Here is a 21203-nt window from a genome sequence, read left to right on the forward strand (position 1 = left end):
CATCCAGTCCTTTCCCTATCCCTCAACAGGGAAGAACTGTGTTTGGTAGAGTAGGAGGAGGATTTTTGTCTCTCAACATCTTTTCCAGGGAGCCAAGAAATGGCCATCCAAGCAAGGGATGGCAGGGAACCTGGGAGATACCCACTTTTTTGTTTGTTTGTTTTTTCGAGACAGGGTTTCTCTGTGTAGCTTTGGAGCCTATCCTGGCACTCGCTCTGGAGACCAGGCTGGCCTGGAACTCAGAGATCCACCTGCCTCTGTCTCCCGAGTACTGGGATTAAAGACATGCGGAGATACCCACTTTCCACACCAGAGTACTACCACCCCCACTGCACTTGCTACCCCAAGATGCAACTGTCATACAGTGAAAGACAGAGCCTTAAGTAATAATACTTTTAATAAAATTAACTTCTCAATAGCACATTTAATACATTAACCCTCCCCCTTCTTGGTTTCTCTGCATTGTGTGCAACATCACTTTGACTTGATTATTCATGGGTCTATTTTATTTCCCACCTTTATTTTGCATTTGAAAATCTTCCTTGGTGATTTGTACGAGTCACTAGATGCCTCAAATTAAGTCTGACCACGATCCTACTCTACTTTCTACAGTGGAGAGACCATCTTCCCTGCCCCAGGGTTGTCTCCACTCACCCACTTGACCCCTCAAGCATTCACCCTCAGACAGGCAAGGGGAAATTCTCCCTTTTCCAGATGCTACCATCTCAAACTATCGAGGGTCCTAGGGCAAAAAGGGGCAGGGGTACCTCTAGTCTCTAGATGGGGTGAGAAGAGCAAACTGGGGAGAGAGATGGGTTTGGGCTCTAGGGTCACGAAGTGGTATGTCAATCACTGGTGCAATGCTTGCTCAAACTAAAGCCACGAGGCCTCTCCCCATCCTGATTGGATTGCCAGTGGGGGCTGATGGAAGGCAAGTGCTTAAAAATGTGTATTTCTCACATGCAAAAGCCAGGCTTCCAGTTTTCCTAGGGAAGGTGACGTGGCCATGTGGGTGATGCCTATATGAACACAGAGGGAGACTAGGACACAAGGGCTGCAATGGGGGTCACCAAGCTCCCTGCATACTTTTACCTCTGTACTTTGTGGGGTAGGTTCTCCCAGGCCAGTATTTGCACTCTACTTCCTGGGAAGAAAGTATTTCTTGGGATGTAACTTTCTCTGGGACTCCACAAAGCCAAGTGTGATGGTGCATGCCTTGTAGTCCCAGCAACTGGAGGCAGCAAGAAGATGGCTGCTTGTTTAAGGCCAGACTGAGCTAGAGACCCTGTGTCAAAAAATAAAAACAAAAACCCACTACACATGTGAAGGAAAGCAGCACTAGATTGCATTGCCACTCTCCCTGCTGCATGGGCACTGGACAATCAGAGCTGACAAGCACTGGCATGTTCATTGTTGAACCAACCTGTAGCAAGATGGACTGAGGTGACTTCAAGGACTTCCTCAGTGTGGCCTGGGAGAAACTGCCTTGGGTGGGGGTTGGGCATTAAGAGTAGGGGCTTCCCAACAGATGGCCAGGCTCTGGGCCCAGTCTCACCCGGCTTAAGATGACCAGTGTATACCCTGGCAAAGACCCTGGGACAGAGCCCCTCGTATACTTGTCCCACACTTAAAACCTAAGGATTCTCAGAATCAACCCCAGCAGACTGGAAGCTCCCAATCTTAGCTGGCAGACTGCTCCAGCCCCGTCGCCAGGGGTAGGCAGCTCAGCCACTGGCCTCTATTCTTTCTTCCCATACTTTTATACATTCTACTGGGCTCAGGGGCCCACAATGCTACTAAACTTTAAGCTATCTGAGTATCGTCTACTAAGTAACTAGTAATTCTTTTTTCTTTCTCTAGGATTATATGAAATAAATTTGAATTATTTTGTAGTATTCTCTTCTTTTAAACCCCTCGGTTTTTCTTTCTCTTCTCATTTTTTTTTTTTTTTTGGTTAAAAAAAAATCTATTTCTCTTAAATCTCACGCCTCTGAGGGTTTCCATAGGCCTGCTAGGCCTCAGTTCTGGCTTTCCCCTCCTTACTTGCCCCTGGCACAGGGTAGGGGAAGGAGGGGACACCCCAGGACCCTCAGTCTTTAGTCCCAAAGCTTCTTCCTTTCTGGTTAATCCTTTCCTTTGTTTGGCTCTGCCGGCTCCCCTGAGGGGGAGGGGGAGGGGAGCCCAGGGAATGAAATCCAATCTACTGGTGGGGGCCCCAGAAGGGACCAACTCCTCCATCCCCTCTCCATCCATCCATCCCAGGATGCTCCCCCAAGAAAAGCAAATGACATTTCTCCCCAAAAAAAAGTGGGGGGGAAAAAAAAGAACATAAACCCGAACATATATTAAAAACTTTTTTAAGATTTAACTCTGAATACAAATGTATTTTTTCTTCTCTCCCTACATATATTCTAAACCTTCTAAAGTTTTTTTTAAGGATCACTTTATCATAAAATAAAATATCCTTTTCATATAATAAATTACCTAATAAAAAGTCTTTTTTTCATATTAGCCCAGGTTCTTTGCTACATTTATACGGTAATAAATGCCTTTATTAAAATAGAATATTAAATTATAAAGAACTGCTTTTTTTTCTTTTTTGCTATTTTTGTTTCCTCTCCTCTGTTGGTTACCCATCTCACTCCCTCATTGCTTTCTCTTTTGTCGCTCACTTTTGCGTTTTGCGCTTGTTTCTAGGAAAGGCTCACTCAGCAAGGGTGGGATTGGATCTGTGGAGCCCCTAGTGTAACAGTCTTTTGCCTTTGTGGGTAAGGAGTGGAGAGGGGGAGGGGATCGACAGACAGACACCCCTTCTTCCCACCCCCTCCCGTCCCCTGCCCCTGGGCAACCCAGGGTGCCCATTTGTTTTGGTTTCTATTGTACAGACATCTCAAGATGGCTCACATTGGTGGAAAGGAGGGAAGCTGCCACAGGCCAGTTTTCTGGGCTGTGACCTCCTTCCTCTCCTCTCCCAGGCTGGTGGTCTGGAGGGGAAGGCTGAGGAGAGGCAAGTTAGTTCACAACAGGCAAAGGAGAGAGGGGCCCTCCCTCTGTGCCCTGCTCCACATCCTTTCTCCATCCAGGAGGAATGGGACTCCTAAGCTAGAAGAGCTCAAAGTAGTCCCCCGACTATATACAAGCATCTCCTGGGCCTCCCCATCACCCATCCTCTCTTGGCCCGGCCAGCGGAACCAAGAGGGTAGGAGGCGGCTGACAGACACACGTGAGCAATGGGAGCAGCAAAGCGGTGCCAGGCCTATCACAATACCTGATTCTTGTAACAGGCACTGCTGCACCTCAATCCTGCTTTGCCCTGGCTTGACCCTCACCAAAGATCTGGCCTCTCACCAGCCAGTGGGTAAGACAGAGACTTCATGATTTGTGGCTAATAAGGATTCAATAATGGTTCATCTAGGTGCAGAGAGGTCAGGGGGTAGGCCACTGCAGGTGAGGGGGAGGGGAGCCCTTCCAGCCACATCTCTCCTGCCCCAGGACTTTTCCTAGTTTCACTTCCCTTGGCCAGGAGAAGTGCTCCCTAAGTATAATGCCCATAGGTGATATAGGTGGGGTTTCAACCTTTAAATACCCCGTTATTAGTTTGTTTCCCCTCTGGAATTGTCACTGAGCTGATTCTTTGGAGGAGTGGGGGGTAGGGCTGTCCAGTACATAAGGAGGAACTGGGGTGCTATCAACATGTTCACCAGACTTCTCCCCAGGAGGGCGGTATCCCCAAAGCTGGGCTAGAAGGGGCAGGAAGGGGGGAAGGGCAGAAAGATAAGAGGAGCAGGAGGGAACTGAAAGTGACCGCCATGGGAGGGGGGACTGGAGAAATAGAAAAAGAAGCAAAGGGCAAACCCAGAAGTTGGGAAAAAGCCAAGCAAAAAGTTGGAGGGGAAAGAGAAGCCCCTCTTTCTGGATCTCTCTAGCCCAGTTTTGTAAGACAGATGAGTTGTGAGCCCTTTATTGATTGACATCCTCCTCCACCCCAGAGCATCTGCCTAGGTCTTCGATAGGCCCCCACCTTCCTATCTGTTGGAAACTCAGGGTATGAGTGGGGAGGGATAAAGAAAGGGTCATGTCGGGAGGTGGGCGGTCAGGACCAGAGGGGCCGGGGACCACTAAGAGCACCTCTAGTTACAGATGGCAATTCTCTCCCTCCTGTGTTCTCTTACCTCTCCACAGAGGAAGGAGAAAAATGACACAAGAATGGGGAGAAGGGAAAGAACAGGATGTCCTGATGGTGGCTTCAGGCTAAACAAAAGCTTCTCTTAGCTGCTTCCAGATTTAAGGGTGTGTTGAGGTATCAGAGTTGTAACTCTAGTAAAACTTACAGTCTGGCCCCCTCCCAAAGGGTAACCAGAGGTTCTGAAAGTGGCTGCCCCCACAGCCACTCATGCCTCCCTTCCCCACCCCAGCGAGTGAATATTTCTAAGCACCTTGCCCTGTAGTCACTGATTTTCCAAAAGGCCCTAAATGTCCAGGGTGGCACCCTGGGCAGTGGGCCCAGGAGACCAGGGACAGGGAGCTTAGGAAAATATTCGGATGGCTTGCGTGGCGGTGATGTGGCAGACAGGACACTCTGGATCCGTCCTCTCGCAGATGCGTACTGCACACTCCATGCAGAAAAGGTTGTGTCCACAGGGCACCAGGGCTGCTGTCACTTCGCTCTCAAAGCACACCATACAGTCCCGCCCGCTGCCTGGGCTCCGCAGCCCTCCCGCCCCCAGTTTAGAGAAGCCCTGCAGTGGCTCTCCAGGTGGCCGCCGAGGGAGCCCGGCCAGCTGCTCCTGCCCGGCTGAGGTGGCTGGAGAGCGGTGTGCGCCTGGCGGCCCTGCGCGTGCCTTGGCTGAAGAGGAGGAGGAGGAGGAGGCAGAAAAGAGCACCGAGGTGGGCGTGGCGTTCTCCTGGCCCGCCCACAGCGGGGGGCTTGTCTCCGCCACGCCGTAGTACACGTCCTGCTTGCCCACTCCGTAGCCCGGAAACAAATACCCGCCGTAGCCGAAGTCCCCGCCCTGCTCGCCTAGGCGCGGGGCCTCGAAGGCCGAGTCCACGCCGCACTCGCCGATGCAGCCCAGGCTGTTCTGCCGGAAGGAGGAAAGCGGCTTGCAGCCTGGAGCATGCACCCGCCAGGCATCTGAGTAGCGGCTGTCCAGCGCAGCGTCGGGGCTGCCAGCCAGGAAGTCGCCGTCGCTGTTATATTCGAGGATCTTGCCGGTGCGCACTGCGATGTGCGTCTCGATCTCTTCCCGCGCACGTTCCACGTTGCCCGGGGCGCCCGTGATCTCAAAAACCGGGTCGCGGTCCCGGCTGGGAGTGATGATGTATGTGTTGGTCTGCTGCTGAATGCGTTTGATGGTCGCTCCCTTGGGGCCCACCACCAGTCCCACCACACGGTAGGGCACTCGTACACGGATGGTCACCTGGCCCGGCAGAGCAGGGGCCACACCAAAGGCGGCGCCAGACTTGTTGCGTGAGGCTCTTATCATGGAGAAGTGCTCAGCTGCTGAGATGATTTCCCTCCGGGCTGTGGCCACATCTTCCCGCCTCCCGGTCACCATGAACACTGGCTCCTCACCTCGCACAGGTGTCTTGATGTAGGTGTTGGTCTTGGCTCTCAGAGCCTTAATCTTGCAACCTGAACAGAGTGGGAAAGAAATCCACAGGACAAGGATATTTGTACTGGGATCGTCTGCAGAATCCCAGCTTCCCAGGAACCCTTTAGTTGGGTCCATTGATACCCTCAACCACACAGACAGCCCACCCCACTTGACCAATGGAGTGACCATGTGTACCATTCGGGGCCTTCCAAATACACTCCTCCTGTAACACCACCTCCTTCAGAATCTTTCAGAAAAGCGGCTAACCCAAAACCTGCTCACAAACTATTCCCTAAGCATCCACCCTTCTGTTCCCTCCATTTCACCAAGCTCTCGGTCACCTCTCCTAATCTTTGCTCAAAACTCCAATGCACTCATTAACCCAGTCTGCTCATGTGATCTCCATTCATTAAGAGAGTCTGTGCTCTAGCTCACCCAGGGACCCTGACCACCGCGTGCTGTGACCTCCCCATGCCTTCTGCCCCACAATCTCTGTGATTCTCCACACCATAAAGAGTTTGTAGCACCTGACTCAGTGTGGGTCTTGGGGGAGAGGAGAGGATGGAGGTGGGGGGGTCAGAGTTAGAATTTCAAGGAGAGAAAAGTAGAAGCCAGTATCACCCAGAGACCTGTACCCCTGTACTCTCTGCCCCTGTGGGCTGAGAAGGGAGGAATTGGGCATTTCTGGACCCATGCTCGGCTTTGAAGGAGTATCATGTTAGAGCTGGGAGGCTGGGGAGAGAGACAAAGAGAAAAGGAGGGGAGCGTAGGAAGGCTGGCTACCTGTTGGGAAAGGCTGGTAGACCTCAATGGCTGGGTGGACCTGTCTGCCTTCACACAGCCTCAGAGCCTTTCATCCAAGCAGCCTGGTGCTGTAAGCAGAGCACCCCTTCCCATGTACATGGGTCCCCTCCTAGCTCAGTCTTCTTCAGCACAGACTATAGACTAATACACACCCAGGCCTTTGCCCCATTCTCACAAACTCCCTCGGCTCCCCAGGCACGTCATCTCACCAACACACTATCAATCCAAAGCCAAGTAAGTGCACATTCTTCTGACCGCCCCAACCCTCAACTGCAGGCTTCTGGGTGAGCTTGTTTTTCCTTTCTCCTTCTTCTTACTCCCCCAAACAGTATCTTTCCTAAACCTAATGGATTGGAGGGACACAGTGGGTTAGGGATGTCTTTTTGTCTTTAAAATATATTAGGAAGGAAAATTTGACTCCTCCCCTTCTCTTCAGACCTGTTAGCAGTTAAGAAGTCCTACTTGTTGTCAGTCCCACATCCTGACTGCTGTAATGCGGTAGATGAAGGTTCAATTTGTGAGGCTTGGAGGATCAAAGCACAGTATGTTCTGCCACCTCAACTTGCATGCCATCTGATGGGCACCCAGGCTCTGGCACTTCAGATATGAGTCCAAAAACTTCAGTGGGAGCAGGTATCTTTGAGGGTTGGGGAGTTTTGGAGGACAAGCCCTGGTATAAGACTAAGTAGAAAAGCCAGAGGCCAGGCAGTATAGAAACCAGCACCTCATCCTCTTGGGTTCTGCAACCCTGAAGCATCTCTAGAAGGGGAAGCCAGAACTCAGAGAAACACTTAAACTGAAGCAGCCTGGGGAAGGTCAGACAAGAGGAGTTCTGTGTACTTATAGAATGGGGAAGGGAGGACATACGTTCTCTGAATAGGAGAAATTCTACTTTTATGATGGATAGGCACATTTGCTAAGGAGGCAGAAGAGTAAAGGGTCCCATTAAATTTTGGTGCCTTCCAAGACCTCACCCAAGTGGAGATATTAATATCCCCACCCAATTCCAGGCTCTGGATCCCCAGGGTCCCTGACAAGGAGGGGAAATCCAACTTTCTTAATCAGACACCCCAAGAGATTGAGAGAGGGGGCGCTGCGCAGGGGAGTGCCAAGCTCCCCTCCTCCACTCAGCGCTCTATTCCAAATCCTCCAGCCCCAATACGAGGGTGGATGAAGTGGGATATGGAGTAGGGGCCCCAGCTTGCCTCCCCTCCACCGCCAGGAACTGGCCTCCTCTACTCCCGCGGAATGCAGCCCCTCCATTGTTCCCCACTGTGGGACAGCTCCTCCCCCACTCCACCTCTCAGCCCAGCCCCTTTGCAATATCCAAATCCCGCCTCCCGAGAAGCTGGGAGGGGAAGGGTCCCCAAGATCCAGGCTGCTCAATTTGGGTACTTACCAACACTCCCACCCATCCAGGGATGCTGGGTTGAGGAGGGTGTGGTAACATACTCCACTGGCTTAATCCAACACCCCTCCCAGCAACACCCAGACATGCACCCACCACCAAAATTTCCAAGTGGAGGTTTCTCTGCCCCTTCACCAACATGCCCCTCCTGCCCAGTCCCACGCGTTCACTCAGAGACTCCTCTTCAGACCCCTGGCTCCAGGCCGTGGCCAGCCCAGAACAAAAGCAAGACGGAGAAGGAGAGGCCCACTCCAAGGCTGGTACCTCCTCAGAGACACCCTCCCCAAACACAAGGGCCCACACAAGTGCCTGCAGGCGACCACAGGACCCCTCTCTGCCAAGGGCTCCCATCACCTCTCCCTAGACTGGGACCCTCCCCTGGGCCACACCCCCTTTCATTCCTACACTCAGCCCAACAAAGAGACAGATCTTCAGTCCGGCTTCATAGACCGGGTCTCCCTCAGAGTCCCCAACTCCAACCGCAGAAGGTCCCAGGAGTGCCCCCTCCCCAGTCTACAAGCAGATACCAGAGTAGGCACTTCCAAGTAATTGCACATTCCGTCAGTCCTTCCAGCCCGGAGCCGACACCCCCTCCGCACGGACCCGGGGATTGGGAGGCAGCTCCCCCTCCCCTTTCCTCTCCCAGTTCCAGGATATTTCTTTGTCTACGGGCGGAGCCCCAGGGGAGGAAGGGTCCCGAGAGCCGTCCCGACGAGGGGTACCAGGGAACTTTGTGGCACTTGGAATCTGGGCAGGGGGCGGGGCCCCCTTTGTCGGGAAGGGACAGAGCCAGAGGCGGGCAAAGAGGGAAGCGATGAACTTTCAGCGCCGGGGACGGCAAGCCCCCACTCCAACCCTCGCGGTGTCCGGACGCCCGCTTACCTTGCCTGCCCACGATCTCGGCCACGTGCTCGGAGGTGGGCACCGGAACGCACTCCGTGGTGTTGCTGCTGCCCTTCAGGCGCAGCTCGGCCTCTTTGTAGAGCGCGCAGAGCTTGGCGTCGTTCGCCCCTTTGGGGGCGGTGGGGGGCTGGGGCGTCTGCGCCGCGGGGGCCGCGCTCGGGCGGCCGGGGCCGCCGCGGGCGGCGGCGGCGGGGCCGGCTGCGGGGGGGCGGCCGGCTGCGCGGGGGCGCCGCCCCCCCCACCTCCCCCGTCTTCGCCCGTCGTGGGGGCGGGGGGCTCCCCCAAACCCAGGAGGCAGAGTTGATCAAGAGCCAGCTGAAGGGCGCGCTCGTCTTCCAGCAGCCCTCGGTCCTTAGCGCTTCCCCCGAAACATCCTAGTTCTCCAAAGCCCCCATTTCTTTCCATTATTCCAGATACCACTAGACTAGGCATGGCGAAACAAAAGCTGGGGGAGAGAGAGAGGGAGAGAGAGGTGGTGGAAGGGAGAAGAGGAGAGAGGAGGGGAGGGGAGAGGAGAGGAGGGGGTGTGTGGGGAGGGGGAACAAAGAGCTGGGGAGGGGGGAAGAAAGCGAGATAGAAAGATAGACCCACCCCTAAGCCCCCCTCCCCAAGCACCCTGTAACCTGACTCCCCTCGCCCCAGCCCCCGGGTGGGGGTGGGGGAAAAGAAGCAAAACCAAGAAAGCAGATCTCCTCTCGCTCCGGGGTGACGGGGTGGGGTGGGGGGCTGCGGGCCCTGGCCCCCACCCCTCCGCCTCGGACCTGGAGTCTCTACCCTCCGCCGAGCAGACGCCCCCTTAGGCTCCCGCACCGAGCCCCAGTCCCGGAGCGTCGCTCAGTGGCCCCCAATAGAGCCCAGCCCCTTCCAGCGCTCAAACTCTTTTGTTTTAAATGAACTGGATGGAGCAGCATGGAACTGACGGGAGGGGGGCGCGCCGGGGGCGCCCGGGGCATGCCGGGAGTTGTAGTTTCCCGCCCTCGGGCGCGGGGACGAATTAGGGCAAGAAGGGGATGCGCCCCCTCGGGCTCTGCCTACCGCTCGCGAGCAAAGCCTCCGGTGGGCTGGGAGTCGCGGTCCGGGAATTTTTCAGGAACGGGCGGTATGCAGGAAGGGAGCGGGCGTGGAAAGACGTCGCTCCCTGGCCCCGCGGGTCCCGGGCCTTTTTCTTATGGTAATGAGGGCCGGGGCGGAGCGGCCGCGTGGCTGCGGTGCCCTCCCTCCGTCCCGCGCGCGATCGCGGAGTCCACAGGCTCAGGCCTCCGGCAGAGCGCTCGCCGAGCAGACAAAGCCCGCGGCCGCTGTGGTGGGAGGAGCAGGTCTCCAAGCTGCGTGGGGGCCGGGAAGGGGCGTTGGGGTGGGGGAGGGACCCCTGGTAGGGTCCCCCTCGTCTCTTAAGTAGACCTTCCCCTCCTCCAGCCCCCCAGTTCCGGGATCTCAGAGGCCGCGGCTTAGGAGGTGAGTTAGTTCGCGCCCCCGTGGTCCGTGCAGTGACCCGGTGAGGAAGAGGAGGCGCGGGCGGAGAGGATAGGGGTGCGGGGCTGCGCAGGGAGGCCGGAAGGGTCCTAAAGACTTCGTGTGACTTAGCTTGGGGCCTTGAACTCTGGATGTAGTAGGAGTGAGATTGGGAACCTAGATTTCCTTCTTTCCTGAGCCACGAGAACAGTGGTCATTTGTCCCTTAGGACTGTCATTCCGCTGTTTCACTGGCCTCTTACTTTTATTAGCCAGCAATTCAGCCCCTTTGACCCTAGAAATATGTTGAGAGAGATCAGAAATAACTTTTTAAGACTTGACAGGATTGAGAGGGAGTTGGATTGTACCGCAGTCTTCTTCGGCTCTACCCTAGATCTTCAGCACTTCTTTTGTCTAAGAGAAGGAATGGGACCGCGTCCAGAGGTCCTGAGGTCAGACTCTAAGAACCACCTTCCCCAAATTGGCTAGCAGTGAGTGAGTATGCCTCTGTGTGTAGGATGCCTTTTTTTTTTTTTTTTTTTCCTGGAGTACCTTGGGTAACAGAAACCTTAACTAGTCATGAGGTAAAGTTTTGCATAAAGATGGGGCAGTGAATTGAGGTAACCTCACAGAGAGGGCACAGTGAGGCCAGGAGGGCTGAGTTTAGGCCCACTTCCCTAAACTGGTTCTTGAAAAGAGTGAGTTCGTCCATCAGTCTGAGCAGAGTGCTGAGTGGTGGGTGGGAGGATCTGAGGATTTGTCCGGCAGGCAGGCTTTCCCCTTTCTATGAAGGAGGATTTGGGGCTGAGGAACCTGGGAAGCTGAGTAGGGGAGGGGATGCCCCTGTGTGGAGGATTGAACAGATTATGAACACATTTTATGGGATTGGATGTTTGTGCCCTCCAGCAGGAGTGGGAGAGGAAGAACCACAGAGTGGGCCGCTTCTGACTCCTGTCATCTCTCTGCCCCGGGACCTGGGCTAGTGCTTAGGAACATGGGGATTTCTTTAGGAGAGTTCCTGCTGGGGACCAGGTGATAGTGGGGCCACCAGCTGTTTTGAGCTTCCCTGTCCTCACTGAAACAAGATCCCCCCCAGAGTTTGCCCAGTCTATGCTTTCCCCTCCACTAAACCAATTAAGGCAGGAGGTTAATGACCAAAAAAGCCTTGGGGATTTGGTCAGGGAGGAAAACAAAGGGCAGAATCTCCAATGGGGAGAGGATGGCTGCTAAAGGGGAAAGGGACAGGCTGAGGATGGAGTGGACCCACGTTTCCCAGTGGAGCCCCCATGCAACAGGGGTGTCTCCATCCTCAGAGTGTCTTAGCACACCACACACACACTGATGGTCACACTGTGACTCCAGACATCCTCCAAGGCAGAGGAGAGCAGTGAGCCTGGCACTTGGAGGGCAAGGTATGTGTGGAGAGCTCAGGTGTACCCACAGGAACAGGTGTCTGCAGAGTGGACAGGTGCAGAGGAGCTGAGGGGGCAAAGAAACCACTCTGGCTCCAGCCTCCTTTGTTCAGGCTGATGTCACCCAGTCTGGGCTGCTGTGCATAAGCCCTGCTTAGCTTCCCTTCCCTGGTGCCCATCCACACCTAGGTCTATGAGGGTAGAAGCCTAATTTTAAGCCACTCCCTGTCCTCTGCCCTGTGACAGAAGGGTGTAGAGGGTGTATATTGGTCTCCTCTGGGACTCTGAGGAATCTGTATGTCTCCACCTCTTCTTATATACCTCTCTATTCCTGTCTCTCTCCTTCCCTCACCTACTCTTCCAGTTCCTGTTTTCATGCTAAGGAACCAATTGAATTGTGGACTTGGCTGTGAGCATCAGATACTTTTGTGTATATGTCTGTACTCATGGGTGCAGGGCAGGAAAGGTGACCCAGTGGGATGAGGTCCCTGTGGAGGCCTGAGGACAGGAGTGTGGTAGAAAGGGCATATTGTGAGACCCGTTTTCCTGTCTACTCTGGGCAATCTTGAGTACCCACCCATTCTCGGCTGTCTACATAGCAGATATCAAAGTCAAAGTACACACCTAATACCTGAACCCAGGAAGGGGAGGGAGACACGGGGGCTGTCACCAAGCCTCACCAAGCAGGCTAGCTTCAGTTCATTCCCCGACCTCTGTTGTCCTCCTCCTCACAGGCTGCCTGTCTGTCTGACTCATTCACTGCAGCCTCCCTCCATGCTTTGTGAGGTTTCCACTCTCCTTTTTATTTTTGTTGTATTCCACTTATATATCATGAGTGTGCATGTGCCACAGCCTAGACATGAAGGTCAGAGAAACTTGTGGGAGCAGGTTCCGTCTCCCTCCACCACGTGAGTCCCAGGGATTGAACTCAGGTTGTCCGGTTTGGTAGCATGTCCCTTTATCCACTGGGCCATCTTGAAGATCTTTTATGTTTTGTTTTTCAAGACAGGTTTCTCTGTGTAGCCTTGGCTGTCCTGGAACTCTCTCCGTAGACCTGGCTGGCTTTGAACTCCCAGATATCTGCCTGCTTCTGCCTCTCTGTTGGAATTAAAGGCGTGAGCTGGACTCCATGGCCTTTTTTTTTTTTTTTTTTTTGAGACAAGGTAAATGTAACCAGGCTGGCCTGAAATTAATGTAACTGAGTAGCTGAGACTGGCTTTGAACTCCAGTCTGCACCTCTTAAGTGCAGACTGGAGTTCATATATTTGCAAATATTCACATTTTTGCCCCACCACACCTGGCCTATTTTCTTTTCTTTTTTTCTATTTTCTTTTCTTAATATCTCTTGTTGAAAATACATCGGGATGTCTAGCCTCTGCTGACATCCTTTCTTGTTGAATGTGCAGCTACTTTTCTCCCTTAGGCTGTAATACACTCAATGTGGTAATTTCCTTAGAACAGTTTTTCAGTGTGTATGTTTTGTATGTATGTTTATAGGAGTGTGTGTGTGTGTGTGTGTGTGTGTGTGTGTATGTGTGTGCTCTCGCGCCACAGCACAGGAGGCCACGGATGACTTGAGGGAGTTCTAGGGGTTAAACTTAGACTTGATGGTAAGCTCCTCTACCTGTGAGCCTTCTTGCCTGCCCTCAACTTATTTCAGCTAATGAGAATATATTGGGTAAAATTCTGCATGCGGTGTAAAAGTGATCTCAGGCTTGATCCCTGCTCTCATGGAAGCATAGGAACTGGCTTACATGGCCAAAGAGGGCAAAACCGTCTTTGGGGCTTGAAGAGCCACCAAAATTGTCAGGAAGGACAGGTCTCTCTGACCCTTTTGTCTCTCTGCCTGATCTCCAAGCCCTTTGCAGCCCTCATGCTTGGACCTGAACAGACAATATTTCTGCTCCCCAATGCCAGATCTCCTGTACTATCTGACTCCCCAAGGGAGAGCAACTCCAAGGGGCTGGGCTGGAGCCGGGGTCCCCCAGGACAGCTGGCTAACAAGGCCCCTCTGGGATTCTAGGCTGCCCCCCCCCCCCCCCCCCGGCATTCAGTGATACTGGAGCTGTGACAGTTGGTCCTTGGATTCCCCACCCAGTGGCGCCAGCTCTGGTTTCGGGCTGGGTGAGGGAGGGGATTAGTTGCCCTCCTGGGGCAGGGAGGCAGTAAACATGTCTCCCTGTGAAGATTTTTTTCTCCCTGGGGCTGGTAGAGTGCTAGGTTAGACTAAGGAGGGGTTTGGGCCAGGGTAACTTGCAGGAAGCAATGTATAGTTAGAATGTTATGTACGAGGTCAGAGCGGGAGCGGAAGGTATGTGAAAAGTCTGACCCTTATCCTCATTTGCAGAGGACACGCGGCCCAGAGCCTGGGTTCTCTGACTCTTCTGTACTGTTGTTTCCTTTTCAGAAAGGGGCATGAGGAAGGACCTTCCATTTCCTGAAGCTTCTCTTCCTAGAGTCTTCAGTCTTTATGTCTAATCTTCTGTTATTATTTTATTCCATGCATTTAATGTGTGCATGTACCCTATTTATCCTGAATGTGGAAGTCAGTCCATTGTGAAGGTCCTAGGGATTGAACTCAAGGCCTTAGGCTTGGCAACAAGCACCTGTATCTGTAGGGCCATCTCACTGACCTTTGATATCTTCATAATTCCATGGAAATGTAATTTCTATCTGTGCTCGACATAAAGAGATCTGCAGCTCAGAGATGTTAAGTAACTTTCCCAGGTCACACAGCTGGTAACTGGAAATTCCACTGGTCAAAATTAAAGTTGTCTGATTCCAGCCCTGGGCCCCCAGAGGTAGACGGTAGCATTCAATACTTGGAGACCTCAGAGGGAGTGACATTTAAAGTTGGGAAAGTTTGGGGAGGCTTCGTGACTGAGGTGGGTCTGTTGGAATCACTAAAGAAGGAGTGAGGGTCACTGGGAGGGAGAGAACTTGGGGAGCATTTCTGGAGGTTGTATAGGTGGTGGCTGGTGAGGCTTGCTACTTTTTTTTTTTTTTTTTCTGAAACAGGGTTTCTCTGTGGCTTTGGAGGCTGTCCTGGAACTAGCTCTTGCAGACCAGGCTGATCTTGAACTCACAGAGATCCGCCTGCCTCTGCCTCTCCAGTCCTGGGACTAAAGGCGTGCACCCACCACTGCCCTTCTAGGCTTGCTGCTTTCACCCGTTCTGAGAAGCATTGAGTACGTGTGGCCACCAGGTGGCACTGCAGGACAGTCACCTCTGCCTCCCACGGGTCAGGCGGGCCAGGACCCAGGTGCTGCCACCTTGTGGAACTGTTGCTCTGTGCTCTGCCCTGCACACTCAAATTTGGTCTCAAACCCTCCGTTTTTGGCAGGACATCCAACACGTAGAAGACAGGATATCTTGATAGCAGTCTATTCTAGATGCAGACTGGAAACCCTAGGTGGCAGAGACCCTCCAGCAGCTGGCTCTGCCTTCCTGAGTCCAGATGACTGAGTCTGCAGGAAAATAATAACTACCTAATAAAGATTTGAATTTTTCACCCAGTGAGCACTGGTTGAACATTTATTGTGCTTCGCATTGTTCTAGGCCCTGGGCAGATACCAGAGGACAAGAAGGGTGAAGCCTGCCCTGGGGTGAAGCCAGTGTTCTATAGGGTCTTGGGTAGGTGACAGAGTGTGAATTAGTAGATGGTGTTCTTCTGGCAGTGGCAGACACTATCAAAAAAATAAAGCAGGGGTGGAGGCAGAAGGATTTGAAGTAGTCTGTTTTGGGGGATTTCTATTGTTTGTTCTGGGGGACAGAGTCCCACTGTGTAGTCCTAGCTGGCTTGGAACTCACTATGTAGACCAGGCTGGCCTCCAGCCTGGAGATTTGCCTGCCTCTGTCTCCAGAGGAATGCTGAGATTAAAGATGTTCGCCACCATACGAGGCTCATTTGTCTTACTTTGAAAGGTTCTCCCATAGTCCCATCTGGCTTGAACATAGCTAAAGAGGACATCACATGCCTGCCCTTCCTGTCCCCACCTCCCAAATACCGAGGTGACTAGCATGTTACACCACACCTGCCTGAGAAAGGATGGTCACTGAGCATTTCTCTGGGTGCCTGTAAAGCAGCAGGGTGGCTGCCTTTGTGGGTGCTAGTGTTACACCCACAAACTAGTGTTAGCTTGTTTCCTCTTTTTTGTACGCACTACTATTTCTTTGTCTGGAATCCTTCGCACTTCTCCCAGCTGTCCTACAGGGTGAACAGGCACTGGCTTAGGAACTAAGAGCCTCAACTTCTTAATTCTGGCACTGACCCCCAGCTTCCTAGTAAATGACATCACCACCCACCTGGTTTCCCAGGCCTGAAAACTAAGCCGTCTGGGATTTCTGCCTTTTCTATAACTTGTAGCCAGTGCTTCAACAAAGGCCTCTCAGTTAAACCTCAATGTATTTCCTGCTAGGCTGGAGAGATGGTTCAGTGGTTAAGAACACTGACTGTTCTTCCAGAAGACCTGAGTTCAATTCCAGAGGATTCAAAGCCCTCTTCTGGTCTCTGGGCACCAGGCACATATGAGTTGCACAAACATACATGTAGGCAAAACTCCCATGCATTTAAAATAGAAGAAAAAAATTTCCTGCCAGACATGGTAGGGTGATCTTTAATCCCAACACTCGAGGAGGCCAAAGGATCAGGAGTTCAAGGGTTGTTACATCTATCTACCAACCTTGAGGGCCATCTGGGCTACATGAGACCCTGTTGAAATGTATTTTAAAAAAACGAACAAAAAACACCCTAAAATGTTGCTTGAATGTTCTCTGTTGTTATTTATCCATCCAGGTCCCTGTGTGTGGTTAGAATGTCCTTTGTGGCCTGGTCCCTGTCCAGCTGAACCAGCTGTTCCTGTCCCCACTCTCCACCCTTTGCATAATGCTTGTTCACCTTGCAGGACAGAACTTGACTTGAATGACATCTCCCATAAACTTCCCCTGTCATTTCTGGGCGTCCTTATCATTTGCCACACTGTACAGTAACTGCTTTCGTTTGTGCTCTCAGTGCACTGAAAACTTGAAGGCTGGGATTAGATCTAGTGCTCTCTGCAATCCCAGTATCGGGTACATAGACACTCACTGTATAGAAGCTGGACATGTTCGTCTCTCAAAAATCCCCTGTCGCATAGCCACTGTCAGATACTCAGCTGCTTCTTCCCACTATACCTCCCACTGTGGCACCTCCACCCTCTGGCCCTCAGTCCTCGCGCCTGCAATGGGGTTCCTGCCTACACGGGATTTGACATGTCATGTCCTAGGTCCCTCTGAGGTGCAGCACCTAATCTAGAGCTAAACACTATGAATGCCATCCATGGTGCTTATTCTCTCTGGCTGATGACTCAGAAGTAATCTCGAAGCATACCCTTTTCCTCAGCCCTGGCAGGTAAAGTATGCATGGCTTTCACTCCCTTTCAGACCTCAGCTTGGAAATCACATGCTCTGGGATGACCTGATCGTGTCTACCTCCCGAGGCTGCTGTGGTGTCTTGTGCTTGCCCTTCATTTGCACTCAGCCCATGTGTTAAAAACCAGTTCACACGTTCTGCATGCCACACCAACATAAAAGCTCTCTTGGGACATCACCTGGGTGTCTCCAAAGTCTGGCATACAGCAGGTACTGCTGACAAATGTGTTTGTTGAGTCAATGAATGAATAAAAGAAAAAGTGTGTGGATTTGAGTAAGTCCCTTGGCATCCGTTGGCCACAGGGTGTTGATGTTTGTGGGTGAGTATTCACAACATGGGAGCCAGAGGAGGGCAACCAGTGTCCTGCTCTCGGCCTCTACCTTATTTCCTGGAGACAGGTTTTCTCCCTGGCCCTGAGCTAGAGCCAGCACACACCAGTGATGCTGTCTCTGCTCACACAGCACTGGAGTTACCGGCATGCATGCTTTTACCATGTGTGGGAAACCTGAACTCAGCCCTTCAAACTTGAGCAGCAAGCACTCTTTGTTCTTGAGACAGGGTCTAACTGCGTAGCCTGACTGGCCAGGAATGCACAGCCCGGGACCTACCTTAGTTTTCTCTCCTGTGAAGTGAGGACAAGAGAAGCATGGGGCACCCTCTGGTGTTCTGGAATCTGGTATTCTGACAAGTGTTTAGCAGCCAAGAAGGAAAGAAGCCCTGATTTGTAGCAATTGCCAGTTTCCAAGATAAACTCCCTCCCTATAACTGACTTCAGTGTGAGCAATGGGCCGTCACTGACACACACAAGCCATCCGTCTTCAGCTCTCATCACCATCATCACCACTGAGGTGAGGTGGTTCCAGCTAGAGACAGACTCTGGGTAATTTCTAGATTCTGTACTCTTCTCTACTCCCTCTGCTGCAGTTTCCCCGGGAGCCTGAGGATTAGATGTCAGTTGCTTCCTATGTACAGTTCCAGAAGTTAGAGAGGCTGTTTGGTGCTTCTTCGCCTGTACCTTCAAGCAACGTGTGTGCTCTTCCGGCTATTGACTGTACATGTATGTCCCTGGCAGCATTCACTGTCGGGTGGCCCAGGTCCTGATGTTCAAAGCTAGGCACGAAGGTGTTTACTAACAACCGGGATTCTGTGTTCTGTGACCTACCTGTCTACCCTGGTAAGTAAGGCTGGAGTTTGACTTCTGACCCTGCCGTGTCAGTCTCCCTCAAAATGCCTCATTCCTTCCCTAAATTTTCTTCCTTGCCTACCCTTCCTCTGTCCACATAGCCCCCCATTTCTTCTCTTCTCCCTTTAGTTCTTCCTGGCTATTCTAGCAGGAGCTTGCAGGTTGGAGGGTACCTGTTCACTACTGATGAACACTCTGCTCACCATCTCTGAGCCTGAGTTTCATGTCTATAAAATGAAAATAAGAGTAGCAGTTAGGCCTGGCACATGTCTTTAATCCCAGCACTCGGGAGACAGAGGCAGGAGGATCTCTGAGTTCGAGGCCAGCCTGCTCTACAGAGCAAGTGCCAGGATAGGCTCCAAAGCCACACAGAGAGACCCTTTCTCAAAAAACAAAAACAAAACGAAAAACAAACAAACAAACAAACAAAAGAGTAGCAGTTATTGTGGCCATTGAAAAGCCAACAAGCCAAGTATTGAAAGCACTGAGTACACAGAAAGTGTTTAGTAGGGCTGGAGAGATGGCTCAGGGGTTAAGAGCACTGGCTTCTCTTCCACAGGACCCAGGTTCAATTCCCAGCACCTACATGGCAGTTCACAACTGTCTGTAATTCTGGTTTCAGGGGATCTAACACCATCATACAAACTCGAATAAAGTTAAAGAAATTAAAAAAAAAAAAGGAAAGTGTTTAGTAAGGGAGGCATGTTGGGTGGGGCGGTGCTGGCTCTCATGTCTTTATTCCCAGCACAGGAGGCAGAGGCAGGCAGATCTCTGAGTTTGAGGCCAGCATAGTCTACATAGTGAGTTCCAGGACAGCCAGGGATACACAGAATCCATCTTGAAAATAAATAAATAAAGGGCTTAATGAGTGTTGGTGTTTGTTCTGTTTTTTGTTGTGGTTGTTGAGACAGGGTCTTACTCTATAGCTCAGGCTGGCCTCAAACTCTCGCTTCAACTTCCCAAATTCTGGGATTACAGGTGTGAGCTGTCAGGCCTGGCTATGTTAACTGTTTAAAAGGATTGTTTTCATTTATTTTTTGATTTTATGTGTGTGTGTGGGTGCCTACATGTTGCATATGGTAAGAGGACAACTTGTGGGAGTCCCAGGGTCTTCAGGCTTGGAACCTTTACCTGATCAGCCTTCTTGCTAGTCCTATGCTATTATTCAAACCTGTTTGATCCCTCAAGAGGCAAGGGGCTTTGTGTCTGCCCTCTATTCCCCCCTTCTCTTAGTAAGAGCTCCCCACTTATCTCTCGAGGATACTCATTGTTCTGTGAATGAATGAGTGAATGAATGAATGAATGAATGAACTAACGAACGAACGAACCAACCCTGGGGATGACTCCTTGAAAGCCTCCAGACCGGCCAAGAAGGTGGAGCTTCTTCCAGCCCTGTCAGCAGGTGGCGCCAGCCCCTGTCAGTTTGTTTCCCCGGCCAACTCCCTTGTGCTTCTCATGCTAAGGGTTCTCAGCTTGCTCTGGAAAGATGGGTTCCTGAGAACAGCCTTGGGATGCCCAGAAAGAGATAGGGTACTGCTGGAGAAAAGTGTCATCCGGGCCCGGCCGTGGTGGCGCACGCCTTTAATACGAGCACTCGGGAGGCAGAGGTTGGCTTATGTCTGAATTTGAGGCCAGCCTGGTCTAGAAAGGACAGCCAGGGCCACACGGAGAAACCCTGTCTCTGACAAACCAAAAAAAAAAAAAAATGAAGTGTCATCACAGGGAATGAGGGGCACAGACAGACCTTGAGAGTCCCAACATGACTAGCTCTCTTGGGGACATGAAATGAAAGTCACTTAAGTCAATCTGTGAGTCAAAAGCTGAGATCTAGGAAACACTGTGGGAGATGATGCGGTAAGGGGAGGCCCCGTTTCCATGGCAGCAGTTTTGTTTGTGGCAAGCTGGGGACTCCTGGGTCTCTAGTGCCCATGCAGTGACTCACCACAGGAAAGGAAGACTGCAGAGGGACCTGGTGCTGGAGACCGGATGCCCCGTGGCCCCGGCATTCTCCTCCACCTGGTACTGGGAAAGGAACTGAGGCCAGGCAGAGGCCTGACACTCTGCACGCCATGCCCGCCAAAACCCCTGAGTGACCACTTTTTAGAATTACTGTCGAGCAGGAGTGGTGTCGAAAGCTTTGATCCTACCACAGAGGAGGCAGAGACAGACAGATATCTAAATTTGAGGCCATCCTGGTCTATAGAGCAAGTTCAAAGACAGTCGGGGCTACAAAAAGAAACTCTGTCTTGGAAAGACCAAGTAAATAAATTAATTAAATAAAAATAGAATTCTGTCCCACAGGACACCCTGGTTCATACTGACACAGTGAAAACATGAATGGCAAAGCTGGGATTAGAGCCCAGGACAATGTGACTTACACCACAGGTTTAGGGAGCTCCAGAAAGCAAAGATGAGCAGGACCTTGGCTGTTAAAAGGATGACCAAGAGCTGGACACAGGGAAGAACTCATGGCTCTCCACTCCACTTGCTTACTGCTCTGTGTGAACACAAGTCCCACTGGGGAACCCCATTTGGCAAAACTGCAAAAAATTAGGGAGGTGGAAGTAGGAGTATGGCTGCAAGTTTGAGGCCAACTTGGTCTATATAACAAGTTATAGACCAGCTAGAGTCACACAGTGAGACCCTGTCTCACAAAACAAAATGGGGATGGGGTGGGGTGGGCTGGAGAAGTGGCTCAGTGGTCAAGAGCACTGGCTGCTCTTCCAGAGGGCCTCGATTCAATTCCCAGCACCCACATAGTAGCTTACAGCTGTCTATAACTCCAGTTCCAGGGGATATTACATAATACTCTGTCTGACATATGTGCAGACAAAAGACACATAAAATAAACCTTAAAAAAATTAAAAACGGGCTGGGCGTTGGTGGCACAAGCCTTTAATCCCAGAACTCGGGAGGCAGAGACGGGGATCTCTGTGAGTTCGAGGCCAGCCTGGTCTCCAGAGCGAGTGCCAGGATAGGCTCCAAAGCTATGCAGAGAAACCCTGTCTCAAAAAAACAAAAAACAAACAAACAAA

At 51.9% G+C, this 21203-nt stretch overlaps 1 protein-coding gene and 1 long non-coding RNA gene across 2 annotated transcripts; one reads left to right on the top strand and one right to left on the bottom strand.

Moving 5' to 3' along the window:
* Nucleotides 1–379: 379 nt before the first annotated feature.
* Nucleotides 380–10227, bottom strand: Mex3a (mex-3 RNA binding family member A). The gene is given in 3 exon segments (XM_027393132.2): nt 380–5635; nt 8692–8874; nt 8877–10227. Coding segments are annotated over 3 exon segments (1560 nt in total). The 5' UTR covers nt 9145–10227; the 3' UTR covers nt 380–4526.
* On the top strand, nt 9891–15106 carry LOC113833106. Its single transcript, XR_004772003.1, has 4 exons — nt 9891–10028; nt 10129–10167; nt 10558–10658; nt 14594–15106. It is a non-coding gene; the product is annotated as an uncharacterized LOC113833106 (long non-coding RNA).
* The last annotated feature ends 6097 nt before the right edge of the window (nt 15107–21203 follow it).

The sequence above is a fragment of the Cricetulus griseus genome (genome assembly GCF_003668045.3).
Source record: "Cricetulus griseus strain 17A/GY chromosome 1 unlocalized genomic scaffold, alternate assembly CriGri-PICRH-1.0 chr1_0, whole genome shotgun sequence".
NCBI classification, from domain to species: Eukaryota; Metazoa; Chordata; class Mammalia; order Rodentia; family Cricetidae; genus Cricetulus; species Cricetulus griseus.